The sequence below is a fragment of the Notolepis coatsorum genome (genome assembly GCF_963971535.1).
Source record: "Notolepis coatsorum genome assembly, chromosome: 2".
Taxonomy (NCBI): Eukaryota; Metazoa; Chordata; class Actinopteri; order Aulopiformes; family Paralepididae; genus Notolepis; species Notolepis coatsorum.
The window spans coordinates 57,022,417-57,048,682 of NC_140166.1; the positions used below are offsets into that span (position 1 = coordinate 57,022,417).

The 26,266-nt window shown below is 42.9% G+C and overlaps 1 protein-coding gene across 1 annotated transcript; it reads left to right on the forward strand.

The window, feature by feature from the left end:
• Positions 1-6,208: 6,208 nt before the first annotated feature.
• LOC311223373 (zinc-binding protein A33-like) lies at positions 6,209-24,085 on the forward strand (the record flags this gene model as incomplete). Its single annotated transcript, XM_084308161.1, has 5 exons — positions 6,209-6,604; positions 9,649-9,879; positions 10,179-10,201; positions 22,374-22,975; positions 24,051-24,085. The coding sequence occupies 5 exons, from the start codon at positions 6,209-6,211 to the stop codon at positions 24,083-24,085; spliced, it is 1,287 nt and encodes a 428-aa protein (XP_084164287.1).
• Positions 24,086-26,266: the final 2,181 nt, after the last annotated feature.

The window sequence follows — 26,266 nt, forward strand, 5'->3', positions numbered from 1 at the left end:
TCTTGCCAGAAATGCGGCTAGGTTTAGAAATAACGCGACTAGGGGCCTCCACTACACACCAGTAAAAAAAAAAAAAAAGATACGAAAAAAAAATATATATATAATCAGATCCTCATCCAGCGTTTACTTTCACAGCATCTATAGTGACTACTAGTATCATCTCATCTCTTCTCTATCTATTTTTATAAAAAAAAATTGTATTGCAAATAAAAATATGATTGATTGTTTGATAATGAGGGGTGAGAGACGTTGAGTCTACGTGACACTGACGTCCAGGTCCAGGGGTCACTGTCAGGTCAGGTGACCACTGACCGCGAGAATTGCACTTGCAAGTTGATCAAGTAGGCTAAGACTCGTGTAGTACTGTATGATCATATGACACTCAAAAAACATGGATAAAAAAGTTAAACGGTGGGAAAGCGGAGCTGCTAAGTTAAAATCTAAACAGGAAAGGGACAGAAAGAGCGCGTTACTTTGGCAAAGCATACCAACTACCAACTATTTTTTCACCCCGTCAGGTAAGGACCTGGAGGAGGATAGCCCCCTCCCCCCGGCTAGCACTAGTAGTAGCAGCAACGTCGTTAAAGAGGCTGAGCCAGGCGCCGCGGGCAGAGAGGACGAGAATGCTAACGTTAGGCCTGTCACGATAACACATTTTGCTGGGCGATTAATTGTCCCAGAAATTATTGCGATAAGTGATATTATTGCGGTTTTGAGAGAAATTATTTTTTTGAGAAATGTATTTCCCAAAAGTTTTCAATCAACTTCTTTTTTTTACTAATATAATGATAATAGCATACTAATGCAAGGAAACCGTTTTAAAGTGCAATAAACCTTTATTTAACATTGGAAGACATTTTAAATATCCTAAATTACTACCTAACCAATCAGATATGAGGTAGCGTCAGAAGCAGAGTAACCTCGTTCCCAGTTTTATCTCCGTGAGAGCAATGATAAAACGAGCAGAGCAATGTGTGTGGACAAGAGGCGGGTTGCTACGTTTACTGTAGGGGGGCTTTTAGACCCATGTTTTTATTTTTTGCTTCGAAAAGAGGGACATCCTCTCAATATGCAGGACGCAGGACATTAGGTCAAATGGCTGTGCAGTACAACCAAAAGCGGAACACCTGGTCACCCTAACTGTGGCTCGCGTTTGTTTACTGTGGCTCGCGGATTATGTGATGGGCAAGCTACTTGGAAAATGTAGTAAGCTACACTACCAGTTACTCTCGATTAAAATATAGCTCAACAATAATCAAATAAACACAAATATATACTATCTCTATTGGAATGGAGACTTTTCAGCACAGGATAAACTAGGGATGGGCAAAAAAAAAACAGATAGATTGATCACATGATGTACTTGAGTACTCGTGGAGGAAAACGCTGTACAAAATAAATGTCTTTTCCGGTGTTTTAGACTTTGCTCTTTTATTTTGAAACCCACCGACCGGAAGTATTGTTGTTATTATCCTAGCAGAACCTATGAGCGGACAACTTGTGTCGTCCGGTTCTGTGTTTTTGAGCTAATGATAAAACAAATGTTGAGATTGTTGGTGAACAACTAACTTTAGGTTAGTTTTAACGTTAGCTACTAACGTTAGATGCAGCTACTACAGGCAATCAACGATGAGGAGGAAGCGTCATAGCATCAACGCTAGATCTTTAATCTTTATTTAGCAGTCCAGTTTCTCCGGGCAGTAGCGTATAGCGTTTGTTCACGCTACATCACTACTTGGGTCTAAAAATAGCTACACTACAAAGAACACTACTTGGTTCAAAAGGAGCGACGCTACCATCACGCTACTGAGAAATGTAGTTAAGCTATGTAGCGTTGCTACTGCCCAACATACGCATGGTGCTCACAGGAGCTCCCGTGCTGTACTTTGTAGTAACGCCAGCGGCCCGCCTCCCCACACGGAGAGGTACTGGTTCCCGCCTCATTAAAACAAACACGCAAATAGCAATTAATTGCGCCCGTCAAAATCATTGCATTCATTTTCATTATTGCGCGATAAATTGATTTATTGCTTATTGCAACAGGCCTAGCTAACGTTATTATTATTGATGCTAGCGACAGAGAAGAGGCAGCGGCAGCCTCTAGTTCAGCCGGCCCACCACCACCAGTGGCTGCCACCTGTTGGTATACGCCCGCCGCATCTCCACAGCCCAGCCCCAACACCAACGACTCTGACTCTGAGGCAGGCCGCGATGATGACATTTTTTTTTTTTTTTTTTTTTTTTACATATAAAACGCCACTGTGCGTGTGTGGGTGTGGGGGGGGGGGGGGGGGGGCTCCACAAGAATCTGGCCCAGGGGCCTCTGAATTCTTAATCTGGCCTTGGCCATACCAGGCAGTGATGTTTCCAGTCAAGATGCTCTCTACAGCCCCGGAGTAGAAGGACTGGAGTATCTTCCCAGATACTCTGAACTTCCTTAACTGTCTCAGGTGGTAGAGGCGCTGTTTCGCCTTCTTTACTACTGTGTCTATGTGTGTTGACCATGTCAGATCCTCTGAGATGTGGACCCCCAGGTACTTAAAGCTGCTCACCCTGTCCACGGTAGCCCCGTTTATCCTCAGTGGTGTGTGTGTCCCCTGCTGTCTCCTCCTAAAATCCACGATCAGCTCCTTGGTTTTACCAATGTTCAGGAGCAGGCTGTTGTCCTGGCACCAGCATTCCAGTACCTCAACCTCCTCCCGGTAGGCCTTCTCGTGTCGTCTGAGATCAGCCCCACCACCACTGTGTCGTCCGCAAACTTCACTATGGAGTTGGAGCTGAACTTGGCCACACAGTCGTGTGTGTAAAGTGAGTACAGCAGGGGGTTCAGAACACAGCCCTGGGGGGACCCGATGCTCAGGGTGATGGTGTTGGAGGTCTGACCCCCCACCCTGACCGCCTGGGGCCTTTCACTCAGAATGTCCAGTATCCAGGCGCTCAGAGCGGAGCTCAGACCCAGCTCGATCAGCTTGTCCACCAGTCTGGTGGGGACTATGGTGTTGAACGCTGAGCTGTAGTCAATGAACAACAGTCTCACATAGCCCCCCTTCTGGCGGTCCAGGTGAGAGAGGGTGCTGTGCAGTACTTGGGAGACCGCATCGTCAGTGGACCTGTTTGGCCTGTATGCAAATTGCATAGGGTCCATATCACTGGGGAGGGAGGCACAAATGTGATCCTTGACCAGCCTCTCGAAACATTTCATGGCCACAGAGGTGAGTGCCACCGGTCTGTAGTCATTGAGACCTGTTGGGGAGGGTTTCTTCGGTACAGGGATGATGGTAGACATCTCTTTTTTTTTATATTTAAAGTTTATTATTTTTCACAAGCAAGACAATACATACATGACAAGACAAACTAAGACAAAAAAAATAATAATGATTAAAAATAATAATAATAATAATAATAATAATAATAATAATAATAATAATAATAATAATAATAATAATAATAATAATAATAATAATAATAATAATAATAATAATAATAATAATAATAATAATAATAATAATAATAATAACAACAACAAGGGGGTGAGGGGGGGGGCTTGCAGAGTGTTACAAAGGTTCAGTACAAAGGTTCGCCCGAGGAGCACCTGGCACACCTCCGGTGCCTCTTTATGAGGCTTGGCCAACACGGCCTAATCCTCAACCCGGCTAAGTGCCAGTTCGGGTTGACCGCCATACAATTCCTCGGACACCTCATTGACAAGAGGGGGGCCGCCCCCTCCCGGCGAAGGTGGCTGCCATTTCCGCTTTCCCCCGACCCCCGACGGCCCGAGCACTCAGGGAGTTCCTCGGGATGGTGACGTTTTATCACCGGTTCATCCCCCGGGCAGCCCACATCATGCGGCCACTTTACGAGGCTCTGAAGAGCAAGTCCCCCAACCAGCCTGTCGACTGGACGACCGAGAGGACGACCGCCTTCGCGGCCACCAAGACGGCCCTGGGTGATGCCGCTATGTTGGCTCACTCGGCGCTTGGGGCCCCGGTCGCCATTACCACCGACGCGTCAGACTACGCGGTGGGAGCCGTACATGAACAGTATGTGGACGGCACCTGGCAATCGCTGGCGTTTTTTAGCCGTCAACTGATCCCTAGGGAGCGCAAGTACAGCACATTTGACAGAGAACTCCTAGGCCTCTGGTTGGCGGTGCGCCATTTCCGGTTCATGCTGGAGGGCCGGGAGTTTACGGCCTTCGTGGACCACAAACCCCTCACGTTCTCCATGTCCAAGGTGGCCGAGCCGTGGTCCGCGCGGCAGCAGCGCCAACTCGCATATATTTCCGATTACACCACGGATATACGACATATCGCCGGGAAGGCCAATGTGGTCGCAGACTGCCTATCCAGGGTCGTCATCGGAGCTGTGCAACTGGGCCTCGACTACGTCAGCATGAGCTCGGAACAGACCTCCGACCACGACATCCAAGCCCTCAAGACAGCGGATACCAGTCTGCGCCTCAGGGACGTCACGATTGGCGTCTCAGGCGCGTCCCTGCTCTGTGACCTCTCCACCGGACACCCCCGCCCGCTAGTCCCTAAAAGCTGGCGTAGGCGGGCCTTTGAGGCGGTGCACGGCCTGTCTCACCCCGGTAGGAAGGCTTCGAGCAGGTTGGTTTCACAGAAATTCGTGTGGCGAGGGCTCAAGAAAGACGTGACGACCTGGGTCGACGCATGTGTGGCCTGCCAACGGGCTAAAGTGCACCGACATACTAAGGCCCCGCTGGCGGCATTCTAGGTCCCAGAGAGAAGATTCGATCATGTCAACGTTGACCTCGTGGGCCCGCTTCCCTCCTCTCACGGGTTTACCTACCTGTTTACTATGGTGGACAGGACCACCCGATGGCCGGAAGCCGTTCCCCTCGCCTCGACATCTTCTTCCGACGTGGCCCGCGCCTTTATCAGCACGTGGGTCGCACGTTTCGGGACCCCGTCCGACCTCTCCTCCGACCGGGGCTCACAATTTACCTCGGAGCTCTGGAACGCGGTCGCCAGCAGCCTGGGGGTTAAGCTGCACCGTACCACCGCGTACCACCCTCAGGCCAACGGGCTATGCGAACGCTTCCACCGGTCCATGAAGACAGCGCTGCGCTGTGGACATTTCCCAACCCGTAGAGTTGGCCCTACCCCCCCGCAGAGGCCGTCCGCCGTTACTCCGGGATCTGCCTCCCACGGAGTCACCGGCGACCTCACCGATGTCAGCGCCCCTGGGTGTCGGGGAGGGCGAGAGCACTTACGCTGCTCCTCCCTCCCCGCCCTCAATTTTCCGCACGCGCCGAGGCCGGGCAGTTGTTCCCCCCCGCCGGGGGGATTTTTACTATGGGTGAATTCTGGGGGGGCTTGTGTAGTGATTGTAATGGTACATAATTCACCCGTGGAACTGATGTTAGGAACATTCTAGAACATTAGTGCCGATGTCATAGTAGCACATTCTGGAACGTTGGTGATGATGTCATAGTATGGCAGAACATTCTAGAACCTTAGTTCTGCCCAATCATTCTGGACCGTTCGTGATGATGTCATAGTAGAACATTCTGGAACATTGGTGATGATGTCATAGTAGTACCTTCTAGAAACCTCTAGCATTCCTATTTAAGCGGTTGGCATTCTGTTTAGCTTTATAGTAATGTATTGTATCTTGTAGTTGTGCTGATGAATATTAAAGGAGTTACCTTCCACTTCAGGACATCGCCTCAGACTCCCGTCTCTCAGCACTACAATCTATATATATTCAGGAATTCTCTCTGCCAGGTCTGTGTGCATCTTGAAACTGCTGAGCGGTACTGAACCGATAGACTAAACAGCATAGATTTTCGGCTTTCCAGTGTGGAGGAATCTTCATGTGTCAAGTCGGCGGTGATTTGGAGACTGGGAAAATACAGTTTTCTTACCTTGTAGTAGTAATGTGAATATTTAGGAAAAAAGCTTTGGGACCGCTTCTGTAAAGAAAGACTTCGCTGTGGAAGAGAAATAAACCATTTGGATATCTTTGTTTTACACTGGAGCGGCTGTGGACATTATTTGTCTTTATCAACGAACGTACTAACGAGTAAGCAACTTTAACCAGTAGAGTGGAACGTCGGCCCTCATAACTAGTGATCAAACAGTGACTTCAACCAGCTGCTGACTGAATCTAAGTAAGTTTATAACAAAAGTTAAAGTAAACTTCAGGGAGCTTTCCAGAGGAGGCAGTGTTACTGAGAGACAAAATGGCTTCGTCTCATTGTGAAGAGGATCTGTCCTGTCCCGTGTGCCGTGACATCTACACAGATCCTGTCGTCTTGTTGTGTAGCCACAGCTTCTGTAAAGCCTGTCTGCAACAATACTGGAGAGACAGAGAAGACAAGAACTGTCCACTTTGTAGGGAAGTCTCTTCAATGTTAGATCCTCCTCGTAACTTGGCTTTGAAGAACCTGTGTGAGGCCTTCAGGGAGAGAAGCCAGGGAGCTCCAGCAGGTTCTGAGGTGCTCTGCAGTCTGCACGGTGAGAAACTCAAGCTCTTCTGTCTGGATGACCACCAGCCCATCTGTGTGGTGTGTCAGTCCTCCAGAAAACACAAGAGGCACAACTGCTGCCTCATAGAGGAAGCTTCGGAGGATCACAAGGTATGGCAAAATCATTATTATATTAATTTATTAAATCTTTAATTATACTCAATAAATACACAGAGTAAACATTGTTGTCACGTTGTTAATGAATACAGAAACAATGACAATCAGAACAATTAGATGGGATTAGATTCAGACACTGATGTTGGAGTTGATTTATTTTTGTCCACAATGTAGGAGGTGTGAGAGTCAATGTCAGTGTGGGATTCAATGTCAGCGTGGGAGTCAATGTCAGTGTGGGAGTCAATATCAGTGTGGGAGTCAATGTCAGTGTAGGAGTCAATGTCAGTGTGGGAGTCAATGTCAGTGTGGGAGTCAATGTCAGTGTGGGGAGTCAATGTCAGTGTGGGAGTCAATGTCAGTGTGGGAGTCAATGTCTGTGGGAGTCAATGTCAGTGTGGGAGTCAATGTCAGTGTGGGAGTCAATGTCAGTGTGGGAGTCCAGGGTGGCCTGGGTGGCAAATGTACTCCAGTCCGTGAGTTGAAACCGGTGCTGCAGCACAGAGTCCTCATACTTGCATCTTTCAAGTGAAATACATCATGAATTAATGAATTAATGAATTCCATTGCAGAAGCAGCTCCAGGCTCCACTGAAGACCTTACGTGACAAGCTACGGGCCTTTAAAGAAATCAAACAAACATGCGTCCGCACAGCAGAACACGTAAAGGTACAAATATTCTGTATTAATGATAAATGATTTACTGTAAGGTTGCAGCTGCACTCAACCTGCACACAGTAAAAATAAGTGCCCTATTGTACATTTGTAGTCCATTGTGGGAGAGACATGATTTTTAACCCCCCCCCTACTGTATATTTCAGTTAGTTAGATAGTAAATTATAACACTACCTTATGCATACTGCACCTTATGTGACACTGTGAATGCTGTATAGTTAGTTAGATAGTAAATTATATTGACTTATTTCCTTAAACTTATTTGTTTACACTGTGTGTGTTGTTTTTACTACCTGTACTCCCCCCCCCAGGGGCGTAGTTATTGGGGGGGGGCGGACACAGGGGACATGTCCCCTGCATGTTTTCAGAAAGCAGTTATTGTCCCCTGCACTTTTTTACCGTCCAAAACAATGTTACACGATAATAAACTGAGACGCGACGCGGCACTTGGACCACACGGAAAACGGCTGCTTGTTCCATCTCTGAGCTCAGGTCTCTGACGACCTGAGCCATTGTCATGCAAAGACAAGGTGAGCACCCGGCGAGGGACGAGTCGCATGTTTGTGTGCACACGCTAAGTACGCTAAGTCTTTGCATAACAACAACAGCCATGTCGTCAGGTGTGCTCAGATACATAGCACCCCTCCCCTGAAAGTTTGGTGTGAAGCTGAACGATGGTCTGTGTGAAATATCTGTCTATGACCTTGTTGTATTTAAAAGCCTCTAGGCCAGACCTGGGCATTGTTGATTCTGACCGGCCTATTTTTTTTTTACTTTTTAACTTTTTTTTTTACAACTGAGGTAGGTAGATTACATTTTTAGAGACTAAAGTACTGAAAAAAGTACCGTTGGGTACCGGTATCGATTCACAGGTACCGGTACCGTATCAGAGCAAATGTGAACGGTACCCATCCCTACTGAGCACACAACTGCAGGGCAAGGGCATTTTTGCTCATGAAATGCATAGCCATGTGAAAAAAAATGACAAAGTTGCAATTAATTTCAAGGCAACTAGGCAGCAACAATCTCGAACACATGAAAACCCTGAAAGAAGTCAAACCATCAGATGATCACCGGCACAGGTACTCATCCATGTTCGGAGAGGAGAACTGCATGATGAATTTTCAAGGCGTTTTCAAGATTTTAAAAGGGTTGAGGATGAAATGCAGCTGGTTTCCTCTCCCTTTACCTGCAGTGTTGATAGTGCACCCACTGATGTTCAGCTTGACCTCATTGACCTGCAGTCTGATTCACTACTGAAAGAGCACTTTAAGTCAGCATCACTGCTAGAGTTCTACTCTGCTCTCAAGGAGGAGAACTTTCCAAACATGGGGAGACATGCTCAGAAGATGTTGGTTCTCTTTGGATCCACCTACATATGTGAACAGACATTCTCAGTCATGAAGTTTACCAAATCCAGGTACAGATCCTCTCTCATACCAAATCCAGGTACAGATCCTCTCTCACTGATGAACATGTCAGCTGTGCTTCGCATCTCCACCTCAGACATTCAACCTGACTTTGATGGACTTGTTAAAGCTCAAAAGAGACTGGATTTCTCACACTAAATGAAAAAAAATAACGGAAGAACACTAAAATGTGGGAATATAACAAGTGAAATGGGACACTTGATCCTTTTCTTTTTTCTGGACAGTAAAAAAAAGAACTGAAGAACACTAAAATGTGGAAATATAACAAGTGAAATGGGACACATGATATTTTTTTTTGCACAGTTCTGAAAACATTAAATGTAAAGTCAAAAAGGCTACAAAACTGGGACACTTTTCTTTACACAGTTACACAGTTCAGCTACAAAGATGATGTGATGTCTTTAGAAATCTAAGAAAATCCTTGTTTCAATAGTATATGAAACTCAAAATGACTTTTGTTATTAATGTGACTGAAAATGAGTTAAATGTTTCACATTTTGTTTATCATTATTATTTATCATTTTGGAAATTCTATTTGAATAAATTATATTTTTGAAAGCTAACCTCACCTTTTAATTGCCAAATAATAACACACTCTTACCAGCAGTCAAAACAATGCCATTTACTGCTTTTTATATAGAAATCAAATATATTATGCATAATTGAGTTCGGAATTTTGGCCCGGCCCTCCAAAATATTTTCTTGTGTGACGTTATGACTTGTCATAAGTGAATTGTATATAGAAACAACTCACAATTTTTTTTTTAAATCTACGACCTTACAGCCACTGATCACGCCCCACAAATGTGTCGCCTCCACCATTGAAAACAAAATGATGCCCTTGCCCCCCCTCCCCCATCCCCCATGCTGCTATGATGCCTGAATTTCCCCAAGGGGATCAATAAAGGAATATCTTATCTTATCTTATAATCTCCAGGTCCAGGCCCTGCACACAGAGAAGCAGATTGAGGAGGAGTTTAAGAAGCTTCACCAGTTTCTCCACGAGGAAGAGGAGGTCAGGGTAGCTGCACTGAAGGAGGAAGAGGAGCAGAAGAGCCAGACGATGAAGGAGAAGATTGAGGGGCTGGACAGAGAGATGTCAACCCTTTCAGACACAATCAGAGCCATAGAGCAGGAGCTGAACGCTGAACACGTCTCCTTCCTGCAGGTCAGGACTGGTCTCTCTTCAGTTCATAGAGAATGATGCTGAGGATGTTTAGTACACTGTAAAAACTGGGATTGGGGTTCATTCATATTTATTAAATAAGTATTAGTAACCTATACATAATAAAAAAGACTATGTGCCGTTTGAAATAGAAATGAGCTGAATTCAATGCATTTGAACCATTTATGAATAGCATTTTACCCAGTTTTAGTTTAATACAATTAGCTGATAGTTTAAAAGTGACCAGATGACGCTCAGTTTTACAGTGTAGTGTTTAACTTGATCTGTCTTTACCTCCATAGAACTACAAGACCACACTGAAAAGGTAAGTGATTTACCTCTCTTTTTGTCGCTCTCTTTCTCTCTCTCATCGCTATCTCTTTCTATCTCTCTTTTTCTCAAATTTTCTCTCTTTCTTTCTATCTTTCTCTCCTTTCTCTCTCTCTCTCCTTTCTCTCTGACTCTCTTTCCCTGACTGCTCCCATGTTAACCCTTTCACTGCTGCACTACCAAAACGGTTAACCCTTTCACTGCGACAATACACAGAAGGTTAACCTTAACAGGTTAACAGATGAGGTACTCAAAAAACTGAGCGCCCTCCAACCAAACAAGGCCACTGGCCATGACAACATCCCCTCCAAATTCCTCAGAGACTCAGCAGCAGCCATCACCCCAGTCATCACACACATAATAAACCTCTCCATAAAACAGGGACACGTCCCCAAGGACTTCAAAATTGCGAGAGTAACACCCCTGCACAAAAAGGGCAGCAAATTAGACCCGGGTAACTACCGCCCTGTTTCTATCCTTACATCCATCTCGAAAGTCATGGAAAAAATAGTATACGAACAGATCGAAAAGTACCTCGCGGAAAAAAATCTAATCTACGAATTCCAATCTGGCTTCAGAACATCCCACTCCACTGACACATGCCTTCTCTACTTGAACGACCACATCAAACAAGAGGTGGACGCGGGCAAATACTGCGGCATGGTCATGCTGGACCTACAAAAGGCCTTCGACACTGTCAATCACACCATTCTGATTGACAAGCTAAAAGCAATTGGTTTTGATAGTTTATCAGTGAGCTGGATACAATCCTACCTGGAGGGGAGGGAACAGATGGTGGAAGTAAACGGTACCCTATCCCCCCCCCTCACAGTGAGCTGTGGTGTTCCACAAGGAAGCATACTAGGACCGCTACTATTCCTAATTTATGCAAATGACATGTCGTCAGCTTGTGACTGCAACTTGTTCCTGTTTGCGGACGACTCAGCCCTGCTGGTCTCTGACAAGAACAAGTAAACTTTTCCGGTTACGCTACAACATGTAGCACACGCATTTTGCAATTGCTCCGCTCCCACTAACGCTAATTTCGTTTAAAAACATTATTTGGACAGTAAAGAAAGAGAATAGACCACATCGTATGTATTGTTAAGACCCTCTACTAACCATATCAAAAGACAATATGGTTAAAGGTGGAAAGAAGGCAGAGAAAATAACTACGGCAACTCCAACGGCGCAGGACGTAAAAACACGAGATAGACGCGTCCGAACCGTCGCTGGTTCTGAGCCGACGGCGACAAGCTCCGAGGAGGAGAAGGAAGAGGACAACGTACCGGGATCATCGATTACGGTCCCCGAAAGAGAGTCAATAGAGACCAACATAAAAGAAGGTACAGATTCAAGCTCCGTGAGAGGGAGAGCAGCCAGATTTATGGATTCCAACGTCACTGCATCTATCTACCATTTGCCGTCAACTGAAGTAAGCAGAAATCCACCCGATTTCAACACATTGTCTAACCTGATGGTAGAACAGTCTAACATGATGAAAGAACAGTTAGAACAGTCTAACCAGATGAAAGAACAGATGGTAGAACAGTCTAACCTGATGAAAGAACAGATGGCAGAACAGTCTAACCTGATGAAAGAACAGATTACACACATCAAGGCGCTCGAGGCAAACGTCGAGGCTAAATTCGATCGCATCGAGGCTAAATTCGATCACATCGATGAGAAATTAGAAGAAGTCAAGAAAGCGTTCGATGCACAGTCAGAGCGAATCACGACAGTGGAGATTTCGGTGACAGAAAACACAAAAGCAGTCAAGGCGAACGAAGGTATCATGACAGTGATGGGAGAAGAGATGGAAAAAGTTAAAGATGAATACCGGAGGGAAATAAAACTGCTTAAAAACGAAGTGATGGAGAGGCAACTAGAAACCCATCGTTACCACAGGCGGAATAACATCCGCATTGTGGGGCTTGATGAATCAGTGAACTGCGATGACATCAACTTTCCAAACGAGTTATCAAAGATTTTGAATAACTCCGACCCAAACAAAGTGCCAGAAGTGGAACAAGTTTACAGAATTGGTTCCCAGGGGCAAAATATCAACGGGCCGAGAGTCATCATTGTCACTCTGCGGAAGACTACAACAAGGGATGAAATCATCAAATATGCTCGCAACCAACGTGGGAAGCTGAAGTATGGTGATAAACCAATATTTATCTACGAAGATTTGAGCAGAGAGGCCATCATCCGACGTCAACCATACAAAGTTGTGATGCAAAAGCTGTACACAGCCGGCCACAAGCCAAGGCTAGCATATCCGGCGCTGTTATCATACTTGGACAATAACGGCCGCAGGTCAGGTCCATTTACACCCTCTGATGCTGAGGATTTCCTGATTCAAAATGCAGCAAATAACCCAAAGCATGACGGAAATGCCGGATTCAGTTAAGCCTCTCTCTAAATATATACCAGTGTAGGGATGACTTTATTGTGTTCATCAATGAGGTCATTCCACCAGTGTTGGAATAACATTGCTGTGTTCATCAAAGTAGCAAACGATATGCAAGTCGTCTATAACAATGTTTATTGTGTATAATACGATTCATAATACATTATAATTTCAGTCTCTGGTCTCTGAGGGGACAAATAAATAAATATCAATGCAAAAAGATCTATCTGGAATATTCTGGGTTTATCGCTCAAATGCCCTGGGTCTCTTAGATCATTCTGGAATGTAAAATAGTCTAGGCACTAGTATATTCTACAACCTTCTAGAATATAAGGCACCATGACAACGAAGTAAAATAGTCTAGGCACTAGTATATTCTACAACCTTCTAGAATATAAGGCACCATGACAACGAAGCATACAACTCTAACAATAACATTCGGTGTGCATACACATAGCATATATAAATTAAATGAAGTGCAATCAGACCTTAATAATACTTTAAAATTATCCACACATAAACGTATGGGCACAGCAAGGTTACTCTAACAATTTAAGTAATCACTCCATTAAAGGCACATTGAAGCGCTAAAAGGCGCTGCTTTTCTATCTTATCTAATCAGTTAAATCGGTTCTAGTGGCTTCTCCACGTTGATAATTATTTATCTCTTATTCATTATCTATATCTTTCCATTGATTTTTATTTTATCAAATTTTTTCTTCTCATCACCCTATATTTTTTAAATATAATTTAACTTACATTGTTCTTTTCCAATGTTATTCACATTAAGGTGTCAATATTACTATATATTTTTTAAATATATTGTAACTTACATTATTCTTTTCCAATGTTCTTCACATTAAGTGTCAATACTGATCTACAATCTTTTACTTTTTTTTTTTCCCTCACACGTTGGTGGAGGGTTCAAAGGAATATGTCGATAAAGGTTTATTCTCTTTTTATTTTATTTTTTATTTTTATCTTTAGTTATTTATCACAATACTTCATTACAGTAAGGGAAGGTGCAAGACCAAAAGCGACATTCTATTGCAATAGAATGGAAATGTTAGATCCTATGGCAATGAGCATAGGAAAATTAGGATTACAATGCTCAGGTTGGGCAATCCGGTGGACCATGGGAGAAAGTCAATCGCGGAGGATGTGTTCTTGGAACACAGGCATGTTCGACTTTCTGGGAGAGGGGAAAATAGGGGATTTTTATTTGTATATATATATGTTTTTAAGCTCAGCTCTCAACGGGACCTCATTAATTGGATGTGCATCTATTGTAGCTTCATACTCCAGAAACATTACCAAAAACTACACGAAAACATGCATAGACTATGGCTAGTTTGAATATAATGGTATGGAACACCGGTGGGATAAACAAACAACACAAGCGCAAAAGCGTGCTTACACTGATGAAAAAAGAACATGTGGACGTGGCACTATTAAGCGAAACGCACATTTTAGAGGGAGACATAAATACGTTAGCGGATAACATATACCATAATATTGGTCACTCTTCTTTTGCTACGAGAACTAGAGGGGTAGCCATAGTCGTCAGACGCAAATTAAATATCGAATTGAAAGGGGTATGGTCGGATGCTGAGGGGCGCATAACTATAGCTAGGATTATACACAATAACAGGAAAATTGCATTGGCAGCGGTATATGCCCCGAATTTGTACGAAGTGGGTTTCTTCACTTCACTAACAGGAGAAATGTTAAACCATCCCGAGTACTCATACATAATAGGTGCGGATTTTAATGCCATTTGGAACCCAAGGATGGACAAAACTTACCTTTCCTTCTCCAGCGAACAAAAGAATTCATCTAAAGCATTAAAAGATTGGTCGAAATCAACAGGAGTAACTGATTTATGGCGTTCACTTAACCCCATGACCCGCAAGTACTCCTGTCGTTCGGCGAGACACAACACACTATCCAGAATTGATTACGTCTTTGCATCCCAGAGAATATTTGATAAATACGAAGTGGAAATGACACCCAATGCGCTATCAGATCACTGCTACTTAATCCTGAAAGCAACATTTGGTACATTATCTACCCGGGCCCCAAGATGGCGTTTTAATTCGATGCTGCTTAACAACAAGGAATTCATTACACAAATTAAAGAAGCTCTCACAGTATTCCTACAAGTTAATGCTAACTCGGTGCAAGATCCCAGAATATTATGGATGTCGGTAAAGAGTATGATCAAGGATTTCTCGGATAGATTTACCTCCATATTGCGCAAAAATCAAAACACAAAACTGTCTGAAATGGAAACGCTTTACTCAACGCTTTTTAATTCTTTAAAATACAACAACTCTACTAGACTAGATAACCAAGTTAACATTCTAAAGACCGAGATCAAAGCAATGTACAGACAAAAATCGGAATTGCAAATACGCAGCACTAGACAACAGCAGTACTTCCAAGGTTCTAAACCTAGTCACCTATTAGCCATGCGACTAAGAATTAATGCAAAATTTGCAGATATAACTGCCATTAGGAAACAACAAGCTCTAGTAACAGAACCCAAAATAATAAACGATACATTCAAAGAATTCTACTCCGATTTATATAACTCAGAAACGACCTTTGATCAAGACAAATTAGACACATATCTTAATCAAATTACTCTCCCTAAACTTACAGATGAAGACGCTAAACGGTTAGAAGTACCGATCACATTAGAAGAACTCAAGAAGGCCATATCCGGAATGAAAAACGGCAAAGCTCCGGGAATTGACGGTATCCCATCAGAAATGTACAATTCTTGCTGGGACATATTTGGACCCTTATTACTAAATATGATCTTATACTCAGTCAAAGAGGGAAGCTTCATCGAACACCAAAATACCGCACTCATTTCAGTTCTTCACAAAAAAGACAAAGACCCCACTGAATGCGGTAGTTACCGTCCTTTAAGCCTCCTCGGAACCGATGTCAAACTGTACTCTAAGATATTAGCCATCAGATTGCAAAAGCATATGACGTCTTTAGTTCATACGGACCAAACAGGCTTCATAAAAGGTCGCCTGATCAATGATAACATAAGGCGAATACTGCACGTACTAGATACAGACAAAGAGGACATCACACCTAAGGCGATACTATCCCTGGATGCTATGAAAGCATTTGACAGGTTGGAATGGTCGTTTCTATGGGCAGTATTGGAAAGGATGGGGTTAGGAAAAGGTTTCATTGATATGATTAAAGTACTATACAAGGACCCATCGGCCATGATTACAACAGGCACAATCATCTCCAAAATCTTTCCGGTATCACGCTCTGCCAGACAGGGTTGCCCTCTTAGTCCCGGACTATTCAATTTATCATTAGAGCCTTTAGCACAATATATAAGACAATCCCAATCCATAGAACCAATCGTAATCAAGGGCACACAACAAAAAATTAGTTTATATGCGGACGACGTAATATTGTTCATGCAAAACCCCAACACCACATTGCCTCATCTGCTCAAGTTGATTGAGAACTTTGGTGATTTATCGGGATTTAAGATAAATTGGCCGAAGTCGGCTTTCCTTCCACTTAACACCCCTGCAAAAAAAGATATAACCCTCCCAGGTGCGATACCGATGGTAAAACATTTCAGATGCTTGGGAGTGGAAATATTCCCCACCATAAGACAAACGGTGAAGCACAATTACACAAAAATACAGAACAAAATCAAGGACGACCTGGACAGGTGGGCAAAACTTAAAAACTCAGTACAGGCAAGGGTATCAATAGTTAAGATGGATGTATTACCAAGAATCAATTTCTTCAGCTCAATGCTTCCGTTACCTCCTCCAGAGGGCTACTGGAAAAGATTACAAACCTCCACATACAAATTTATTTGGAATAACAAACCACCTCGCATAAAAAGATCCACCGCACAGAGAAGTAAAGCAGACGGTGGCATGGCAGTCCCAGATTTTTTACAATATTTTAATGCCTTCACATTAAGACCACTGAAGAAGATATGGTTTGACCCCGAGGCTTTGGTATCTTGGAGAAATTTAGAAGAAAACATAGTAGCCCCACAGAGATTGGAAGACATAGCATACACTAAACTTTCAATCAAGCATTGTGAGCGAGAATTTGGCCCAATAATAACCCATGCAATCAGGACATGGCGGGAAACTCAAAGGAAATTTCCTAACAATCAAGTATGGCATAATCACACTCCCATATTCAATAACAATGCTCTCTTAATGGGAAAACGACCTATAAGATTCCCTGTATGGGAAGAAAGAGGCATACACTCATTAGGGGATATTTTTAATAACAAGGGCCTCTGTAGTTATGTCGAAATATGCATAAAGTTTAACCTCACCGAGTCCACATGGCTTTTTTACATACAGTTAAAACTTTGTATGAGATCCCACGGTGTTCCATTACACATACCAATTGAACACCACAGATACCACAAATTTTTCTATGACAGAAATACATTGGGAGGTTTTGTATCAGGTTTTTATTCACAATTACTAACGTCCTCGTACGAAACCCTTCAACTAGACAATGTCTGGAGGAGGGATATACCAGACCTGGAAAATGACTTTGATTGGCAAGGAGCCTGGGCAAATGTCCGACTTACATCAAGGAACCCGGATCATCAACAAATCAATCTGAACTATATTCACAGGACATACTTGACTCCTATAAGGCTGTGCAAAATGGGGCTTATACAAAACTCCAAATGCTCCCAATGTACAAATGGGGACGAAGGAACATTTATGCACATGTATTGGGACTGCCCACCAGTTAAGACATTCTGGGAAGATGTGTCCCAACAATTATCAATACTCGTATTTTGGAATATACCTGTACACCCCGCGGTATTGCTATTGAATGATGTTTTTGAGTTTGCAGTGAACCCACAACTAAAAAGATTGGTTTTATCGGGTATCACAGTAGCTAAAAAACTGATTGCATCACGTTGGTTTCAACCGGAAAAAATGTGCCGAAAAGTGTGGTTTCTTACATATCTTGATGTGATATATCAAGAAATATCAACAGCAAGAATTCTAGGGCTCAATGAATCCAAAATGTTAATGTGGTTAGAAGTGGTGGAGAGAATAAAAGCTAGCCTATAATGGTGATGTCTGGTTAGGAGTGAGGGATAATGGAGGTACTATCCAAGAGGGGGTCCGGGAGGGGGGGATTTGAGCTGGAGCATATGTGTGTAGGGTTTTAGAAAATAGGTATTCGGGGTATATTATATACTAACATTTATATAATTGTAACTTCGCTGGATATACACGGTATACGGTTAAAATGTTATTATTGACTATTTTTGTTTTATCCTGTTTCTGTACTTGCATATATTTTAACCACCTTTACTGAAAGTTTCATTATACATTGTGTGTTGAGTACTGACTTTTAATAAGTTTTGTTTTGCAATAATAAAAAAAATTAAAAAAAAAAAAAAAGAACAAGTTACAGGTTGAAAAAGCCCTCAGCTCGGAACTAGGCAAAATCTGCATATGGCTCGCCGACAACAAACTATCATTACACATGGGCAAAACAGAGTCCATTCTCTTCGGTTCAAATAACAAACTCAGCAAGACCGACGGCTTCTCGGTTACAGTGGGTGACAATATTATCACAAGGAAAGATGAAATTACCTACCTGGGTTCCATCCTAGAGGCTAATCTTTCCTGTGACAAAATGGCAGCCAATGTAATAAAAAAAGTCAACCAACGAACGCGATTCTTGTACCGGATCTCCTCTCTGGTAAACAAGAATACCCTGAAGACTCTAGCAGGAGCACTCATTCAAGGGTACTACGACTATGCTTGCACCTCATGGTACCAAAGCACCTCAAAGGCACTAAAAAACAAATTACAAACATCTCAAAACAAGCTAGTCAGACTACTACTTGACCTGACTCCTAGAACCCACCTCACCCCTGCCCACTTTGACAACCTAGGATGGCTTAGAGTAGACGACAGAGTACAGCAACTTGCAATGGGCCTGGTCTACAAGATACACTACGCGACCAAGGTACCCATGTACATGTCAAAATACTTCCCAAAGGTCAGTGAATACCACGATCACAACACCAGAGGGAGCTCCACAAATCATGTAAAACCCAGATTCGGCTCAAACAAGGGACTAAACACGTTTCGCAATTATGCCACATCAATGTGGAACGCCCTGCCTAAAGCTGTAAAGGAATGTGAATCACTACCCACCTTCAAAAACACTCTCAAAAAACACCTACGTGAGACTGCAATTCGAAACTGGCCCCTACAAATGTCCTAACCTAGTTGTACAGTAAATGACCAAGTAAGGCTTTGTCAATATTCCAATGTACAGTGTAAAATGTGTGTGTGTCCCCTACCCAACCCCCCCCCCCACCTCCAATGTACAGCCCTCACCCAACCCCACCCCACCAACCTCCTCCAATGTACAGTTTCTACGCCAAATGTATATACACTCCTTTTCTGGACACTTTTGTATCACAAACAGTACTGTATTTGCAAATCTGATATGTCATAAATGTATAGATGTAGCAGTACTGTCTATCTGTATGTCATGTATGTCATATATGTTATGATGAATTGAAAATGGGGGACCCTGGTGTAAACAAGACGAAAGTCTTTCTCTGGTCTGCATCCCCTTAACAATTGTATGTATTGAGATGTACTGTACTGTACCCATTCTGCAATCTGTTAATAAACTTTTCAATCAATCAATCAATCAACCCTTTCACTGCCACACGACAGCCGGTTAACCCTTTCACTGCCACACGAGAGAAGGTTAACCCGGCGACCGTCGGGTGTGTGATAGTAAAGGGTTAACCTTCTGTCGTGTGGCAGTGAAAGGGTTAACAGGCGTCGCTGTTCACCACGGCCGTGGGTGGGTGCGTGACTCGCGGGCGGGAAGCGAAGTTCTTTTTCCACTCCGGTTGGATTCAGAGGCGTGCGCCACGCGCATTTTCACAGAAACACACTCAATATCTGCATTATTACCACACATATAGATGTTGTTCAACCAGCTAATGTGTCTGTATCTTTCCCAATACAAATAAACCATATTACTATACTTTTTCAGGAGTACATCACACTGATCATCATTCTAAAATTCATTCTAACATTCTAATTAATGAGATAATAACGGGTTATACATGCAAAATGGACACTGGAACTGGAAATCTTTTATTTTTATTTTTTTATCTTCAAACGGGGACTGACTTCAACTTCAACTTCAACTCAAATTACTTTATTTTCCTTTCGGAACTTCATTTGTGCTTCAGTGGTTGAAAGACAAACATACAGTCAGTGTTGGGAAAGTTCACTTTCTACATGAACTAGTTCAGTTCACAGTTCACAATTTTTTAAATGAACTAGTTCAGTTCATAGTTCATAATTCAAAATTTTGAACTAAAGTTCATGGTTTCAAAAATGAACTAATTTAGTTCTTTTTTGATATATATATTTTTTTTTATATAGATTTTTCACGTAGTTACTTACATTACAAAAACACACATTGGGACAATGGAGGGGGGGGGGGTCCTCCAGTTCATCTCTATGCCATCATCCACACCATAAGCAAGCAAAAACAAAACAAAAAGAAGCAAGCAAAAAGGAAAAGCAAACCATCTCTATACCACATTTGTAAAAATTGAGGCTTATCCCCCCCCCCCCCCCCCCCCGAACCACCTCCAATGTACAGTCCCCCCCACCTACCCAACCTCCTCCAATGTACAGTTTCTATGTCAAATGTATATAGGCCTACTCTCTTTTCTGGACTCTTTTTGTATCACAAACAGTACTGTATTTGCAAATCTGGTGTCATAAATGTATAGATGTAGCAGTACTGTCTATCTGTATGTCATGTATGTCCTGATTAATTGAAAATGGGGGACCCTGATACAGACAGTACAGCTCAATACATACAATTGTTAAGGGGATGCAGACCAGAGAAAGACTTTCGTCTTGTTTACATCAGGGTCCCCCATTTTCAATTCATGACTGAGCTGTATACTGTACCCATTCTGCAATATGTTAATAAAGTGTTCAATCAATCAATCAATCACTTGGCCCCAGAACCTGGATAAACACTTAGATTCCCAAAAGTAGTGATAGACTGTAGCCTGTAGGTACCCAGGTCTGTTTGACATTTCGAACATAAAGGAGATATTGAACGGCCCATTTTGTTAGTTCTTTTTTCAATACGTTGCTGCAAACTATTATTTGTAAAAAATATTGAACCACACAGACAGCAATCAGAATACTGGCATTTCCATAACGCTTTGCACCGCGCATTCAGTCCACACTGCAGCTTTCATCTCTACAGTATATTTTCAAAAACATGAGGAACAACTTTGCTTGAATTGTCTTTATTATGAAAACTAAAACAGGACGTTTGCATATTCTCAATGTTGCTGTCGACGTCGTCGCGTCGATGTGGGGACTTGCTTCTTCAAACCGGGTGGACAAAGTTTACAGACAAACGTTAGATTGTTTCCGTCTGAGTCAGTACTGACTTTAACGTTAAACTATTTTAAATCCCCAAGCGCCGACATCTAGAGGTAGAGTTCTCTGAGCGAGTGCTGCTCTCGACCTGCTGCTGCGCAGCTCTGGGCTTCTGCTCGCAGACGCAAGATTCAGCTGTTGTTGTGATGAGTCTGATGACGTAGCAGGGGGTGTACAGGCGCGTTGCCAGATCGGTTGGTTTTCCACATAATTTTAAAGCCTGTTTACGGTGTGTTTTAACAGGGGTTTCGGCTGAAATACATATGAAATCTGGCACATCTTTGAACGCCGTTATAACAGTGCTGAGAATGAACGCACTTTTGAACTCCGTTACACAGCGCTGAGAATGAACGCGTTCTCAATTACGTTCATTTAGCGGATAATCAGTACGTTCAGTTCACGTTCGCCCAAAATACGAACGCGTTCATGAACGATCGTTCATTGAACGCGTTCAGGTACATCACTGCATACAGTCACAATACATAGATACTCACCACTATAAAGAAACACCAACTACATTAAAACTACAGTACTTAAAGCATGATATATTCAAATCCATGTGGAGCAGTTCTATATGTATATAAATAATAAATAATAGGCATTTACAGCTGTTCCAATGTAAATCCGTGCGCTTCTGCTCTGAAGTGGACGGCCGCGCGAGCTGTTCTCTCTCTCTCTCTTTCTCTCTCTCTTCTCTCTCTCTCTCTCTCTCTCTCTCTCTCTCTCTCTCTCTCTCTCTCTCTCTCTCTCTCTCTCTCTCTCTCTCTCTCTCTCTCTCTCTCTCTCTCTCTCTCTCTCTCTCTCTCTCTCTCTCTCTCTCTCTCTCTCTCTCCTCCTTTTAAATCTGCATCAGATTAAAGGTGCTGTTGTAATTGGATGATCTGGATGATGTGACTGAAGTTGAGAGGGTATAGTGGAATGTACAATAGTATGTATGTATGTATGTATGTATGTATGTATGTATGTATGTATGTATGTATGTATGTATGTATGTATGTATGTATGTATGTATGTATGTATGTATGTATGTATGTATGTATGTATGTATGTATGTATGTATGTATGTATGTATGTATGTATGTATGTATGTATTTATTGTGTATTGTGTATTTATTGATTGAGTGGAAATGATTGTATTAGAAACATGATGGAGAAGATATGGAATACAGTTATTTTTAAGGAAATCAATATCTCTCTCTTCTCTGCGGCTCTGAAGCTAAGCCCACAGCAGGACTGACTCTTGAATGTTCTTCCAGAGCTCAGTGCAACCTGCCTCGTCCACAGCTGGTCTCAGGAGCGCTGATAGACGAGGCCAAACACCTGGGCAACCTGACCTTCAGAGTCTGGGAGAAGATGAAGGAGAGGGTCAAGTTCACTCCTGTCACTCTGGACCCAAACACTGCAGGACCCTGGCTCTCTATATCTGATGATCTGACCAGTGTGAGACGCACAGCCACAAAGCAGCAGCTCCCTGACAACCCAGAGAGGAACATGGGGTATAGCATTGTTCTGGGTTCTGAGAGCTTCAGCTCAGGACAACACAGCTGGGAGGTGGAGGTGGGAGACCATCCTGAATGGGTTATAGGTGTAGCTAAAGAGTCATTTGACAGGAAGAGTAAGGGGCTACAGGCATCACCACAACATGGTATCTGGGCTCTACGTTATAGGAGAGGTGAGTACATTAATGTTCTGGGTCAGATCCTCACAGTGAAGAGGAGCCCCCAGAGGGTCAGAGTACAGCTGGACTATAACAGGGGGAAGCTGTCCTTCTACGACCCTGAAGACATGACTTACATCTGCACTCATAAACACACCTTCACTGAGAAACTCTACCCACTCTTCAGTATAGGACCGGCTGGTGAAGCCAAACACCCTGATATAAACATCTGCCCATCAGAGGCAAGATCTGGAGCCGAAGAGGATGGAGGAGCTTCGTCGATGGCCTATGTTCCTTTGGGAATTTAAAGGCCTAAGCTAAGCTTAAGCCATCAGAGGTGTCTCTCTCTTTGATATAGTCATGACAGTGAGGTGTGTGTGTGTGTGTGTGTGTGTGTGTGTGTGTGTGTGTGTGTGTGTGTGTGTGTGTGTGTGTGTGTGTGTGTGTGTGTGTGTGTGTGTGTGTGTGTGTGTGTGTGTGTGTGTGTGTGTGTGTGTGTGTGTGTGTGTGTGTGTGTGTGTGTGTGTGTGTGTGTGTGTGTGTGTGTGTGTGTGTGTGTGTGTGTGTGTGTGTGTGTGTGGTGTGTGTGTCTGGCTCTACCGCCTGGCAGGTATTACCTTAAAGAGATTAAGTAAGGTATTACTTACCTTAAAGAGATTAAGTAAGGTATTACTTACCTTAAAGAGATTAAGTAAGGTATTACTTACGTTAAAGGGACATTTCACTTTAGTTCCACTAGTTTCCTCGGTCTTCCCTCCACACACACCTCCAGGAACGGTGCTGTTGACAGAAGACGACTTGAGGTTCTACTAAAGTGAAATGTCCCTTTAAGCAGTAACTATCTCATTACGAACAAGGATGTATCTTATTTGTTTTAGGACAGAGGAGGCGATTGTCTTGTGATTTTACGGAAAAAGTTCATAAATGTGCCCTTTTTTCCCCACGGCTGAGCGATATCGACGCCATCAAGGTCAGAGGTCAGAGTTGAGACGCACCGCTTGACCCCCACGTGTTGGGGGGGGGGGGGGTACTGCGGTTAGATACATGTAGTGGAAACACTGGTGTCTGTGAGAGCGTGTGTGTGTGTAACGGGATGTGTATGAAATATGAATATGAAGCTACAAGGAATCCATGGGAAATGCAGTTGTACATTATTACTACAGTATTGAACTGAAAGACCCTCCAGTTAGAACCCCCCCCCCCCCCCTTGTCTCTATTCTTATTTTTTTTAATCATTTTCTTTGTAGTATATGAGAACTCTTGTGTTTCTCAGTAGGTGTAGTTTCTACAGAGCGGCAGGCGTGTCTCTGATGCAGTGCAGAGGTTCACTGGTGACACCAAACCGGAGCTTGTTCAGTCTTTTGGCGCCACCTTGTGGCCATGATTGATTGATTGATTGATTGATTGATTGATTGATTGATTGATTGATTGATTGATTGATTGATTGATTGATTGATTGAAAAGTTTATTAACAGATTGCAGAATGGGTACAATACAGTAGGCCTACAGCTCAATACATACAATTGTTAAGGGGATGCAGACCAGAGAAAGACTTTCGTCCTGTTTACATCAGGGTCCCCCATTTTCAATTCATCATAACATATATGACATACATGACATACAGATAGACAGTACTGCTACATCTATACATTTATGACATATCAGATTTGCAAATACAGTAGTTTGTGATACAAAAAGTGTCCAGAAAAAGAGTGTATATACATTTGACGTAGAAACTGTACATTGGGGGAGGTTGGGTGGGTGGGGTGGGGTTGGGTGGGTGGGTGGGGGCTGTACATTGGAGGTGGGGGGGGGACACTGTACACTGTACATTGGAATACTGACAAAGCCATACTTGGTCATTTACTGTAGTGTACAACTGGGTTAGGACATTTGTAGGGGCCAGTTTCGAATTGCAGTCTCCCATAGGTGTTCTTTGAGAGTGTTTTTGAAAGTGGGTAGTGATTCACATTCCTTTACAGCTTTGGGTAGGGCGTTCCACATTGATGTGGCATAATTGCGGAACGTGTTTAGTCCCTTGTTTGATCCGAATCTGGGTTTAACATGATTTGTGGAGCTCCCTCTGGTGTTGTGATCGTGGTATTCACTGACCTTTGGGAAGTATTTTGACATGTACATGGGTGTGTTGTTGTTTTGTTGTTTTGTTTGAGCTTCAGTATAAACAAGACTTCTATCTGATCAGAGACACTCGGTGGTTAAAACATCATTCTGGAATAATACTAAAGTTCTTCTCTATCTCCAGAACGTCTCTGAGGACGGGATCTTTTTTTAAAATTTTTATATTGAAACATGGATTTTCCAGTTAAATGATACAAATTCACGAATCAATAATTATTTGAGGGGGGGGAAAGCGATATTTTATAAAAGCTCTGTGGATGTATTATTAAAGAAAAAAAGAATAATCTACATACTGTACACATTTTATCTATAGCAGCTTTAAGATTCTAACCGTTTCAAATTAACAAGGTGACTTAAGAGTTTCATCCTAAAATAAATTACAATTATGGAGAAGAGGTCGTTTCTTGATCAAGTATCAACAGGAGTTATGAGCACGGAAACGATACCTCCGTCGGAGCTCTGGCCGTAACCTTTGTAGCAGGTTAACTGTTCTCACACTGGAATGTCAGCGTTTTTACTCCAAACATTTTTTTATCTGATATTAGGATGTCTATTTTGTCCTGTTTTAAAGCCCGTTATTGTGTTTAATAAATGGATACTTGTGTCAAACCGTGTTGTGTTGTGCTTCCTGCTTCAAGAACAGAACAGACCAATAGAGCCTGATCTGTGTTTAAACATGGAATCCACTTCTGTGTTTAAACATGGAATCCACTTCTGTATTTAAACATGGAATCCACTTCTGTATTTAAACATGGAATCCACTTCTGTATTTAAACATGGAATCCACTTCTGTATTTAAACATGGAATCCACTTCTGTATTTAAACATGAAATCCACTTCTGTGTTTAAACATGGAATCCACTTCTGTATTTAAACATGAAATCCACTTCTGTGTTTAAACATGAAATCCACTTCTGTATTTAAACATGGAATCCACTTCTGTATTTAAACATGGAATCCACTTCTGTATTTAAACGGTATTTTACGGTTCATCAACCGTACTGACCTTAACCATGACGAGATTGAAATCTTATTCGATAGGGTGAAACCAGTACTAGTAGGCACAATCTATAGACCGCCAGAACAGAGTGGCTTCTATGACACACTTGATGGGTGTTTAGCTGGGGTGGAGGGGGTAGAACAAATTCTTATTGAGCACTGGAACACGGATATGCTGCGTAAAGCAGCACCCGTCTTCAAGGCCTTCAGTAGGTTTTCTGATCTGCACGGTTTCAGCCAGCTGATCACCCAACCCACAAGGGTATGTGATTCGACACAAACCACCATTGACCTCATTTTGACCTCTGACAAGTCCATGATCTCCAATAAAGGGGTGATAGCATGCGGGTTAAG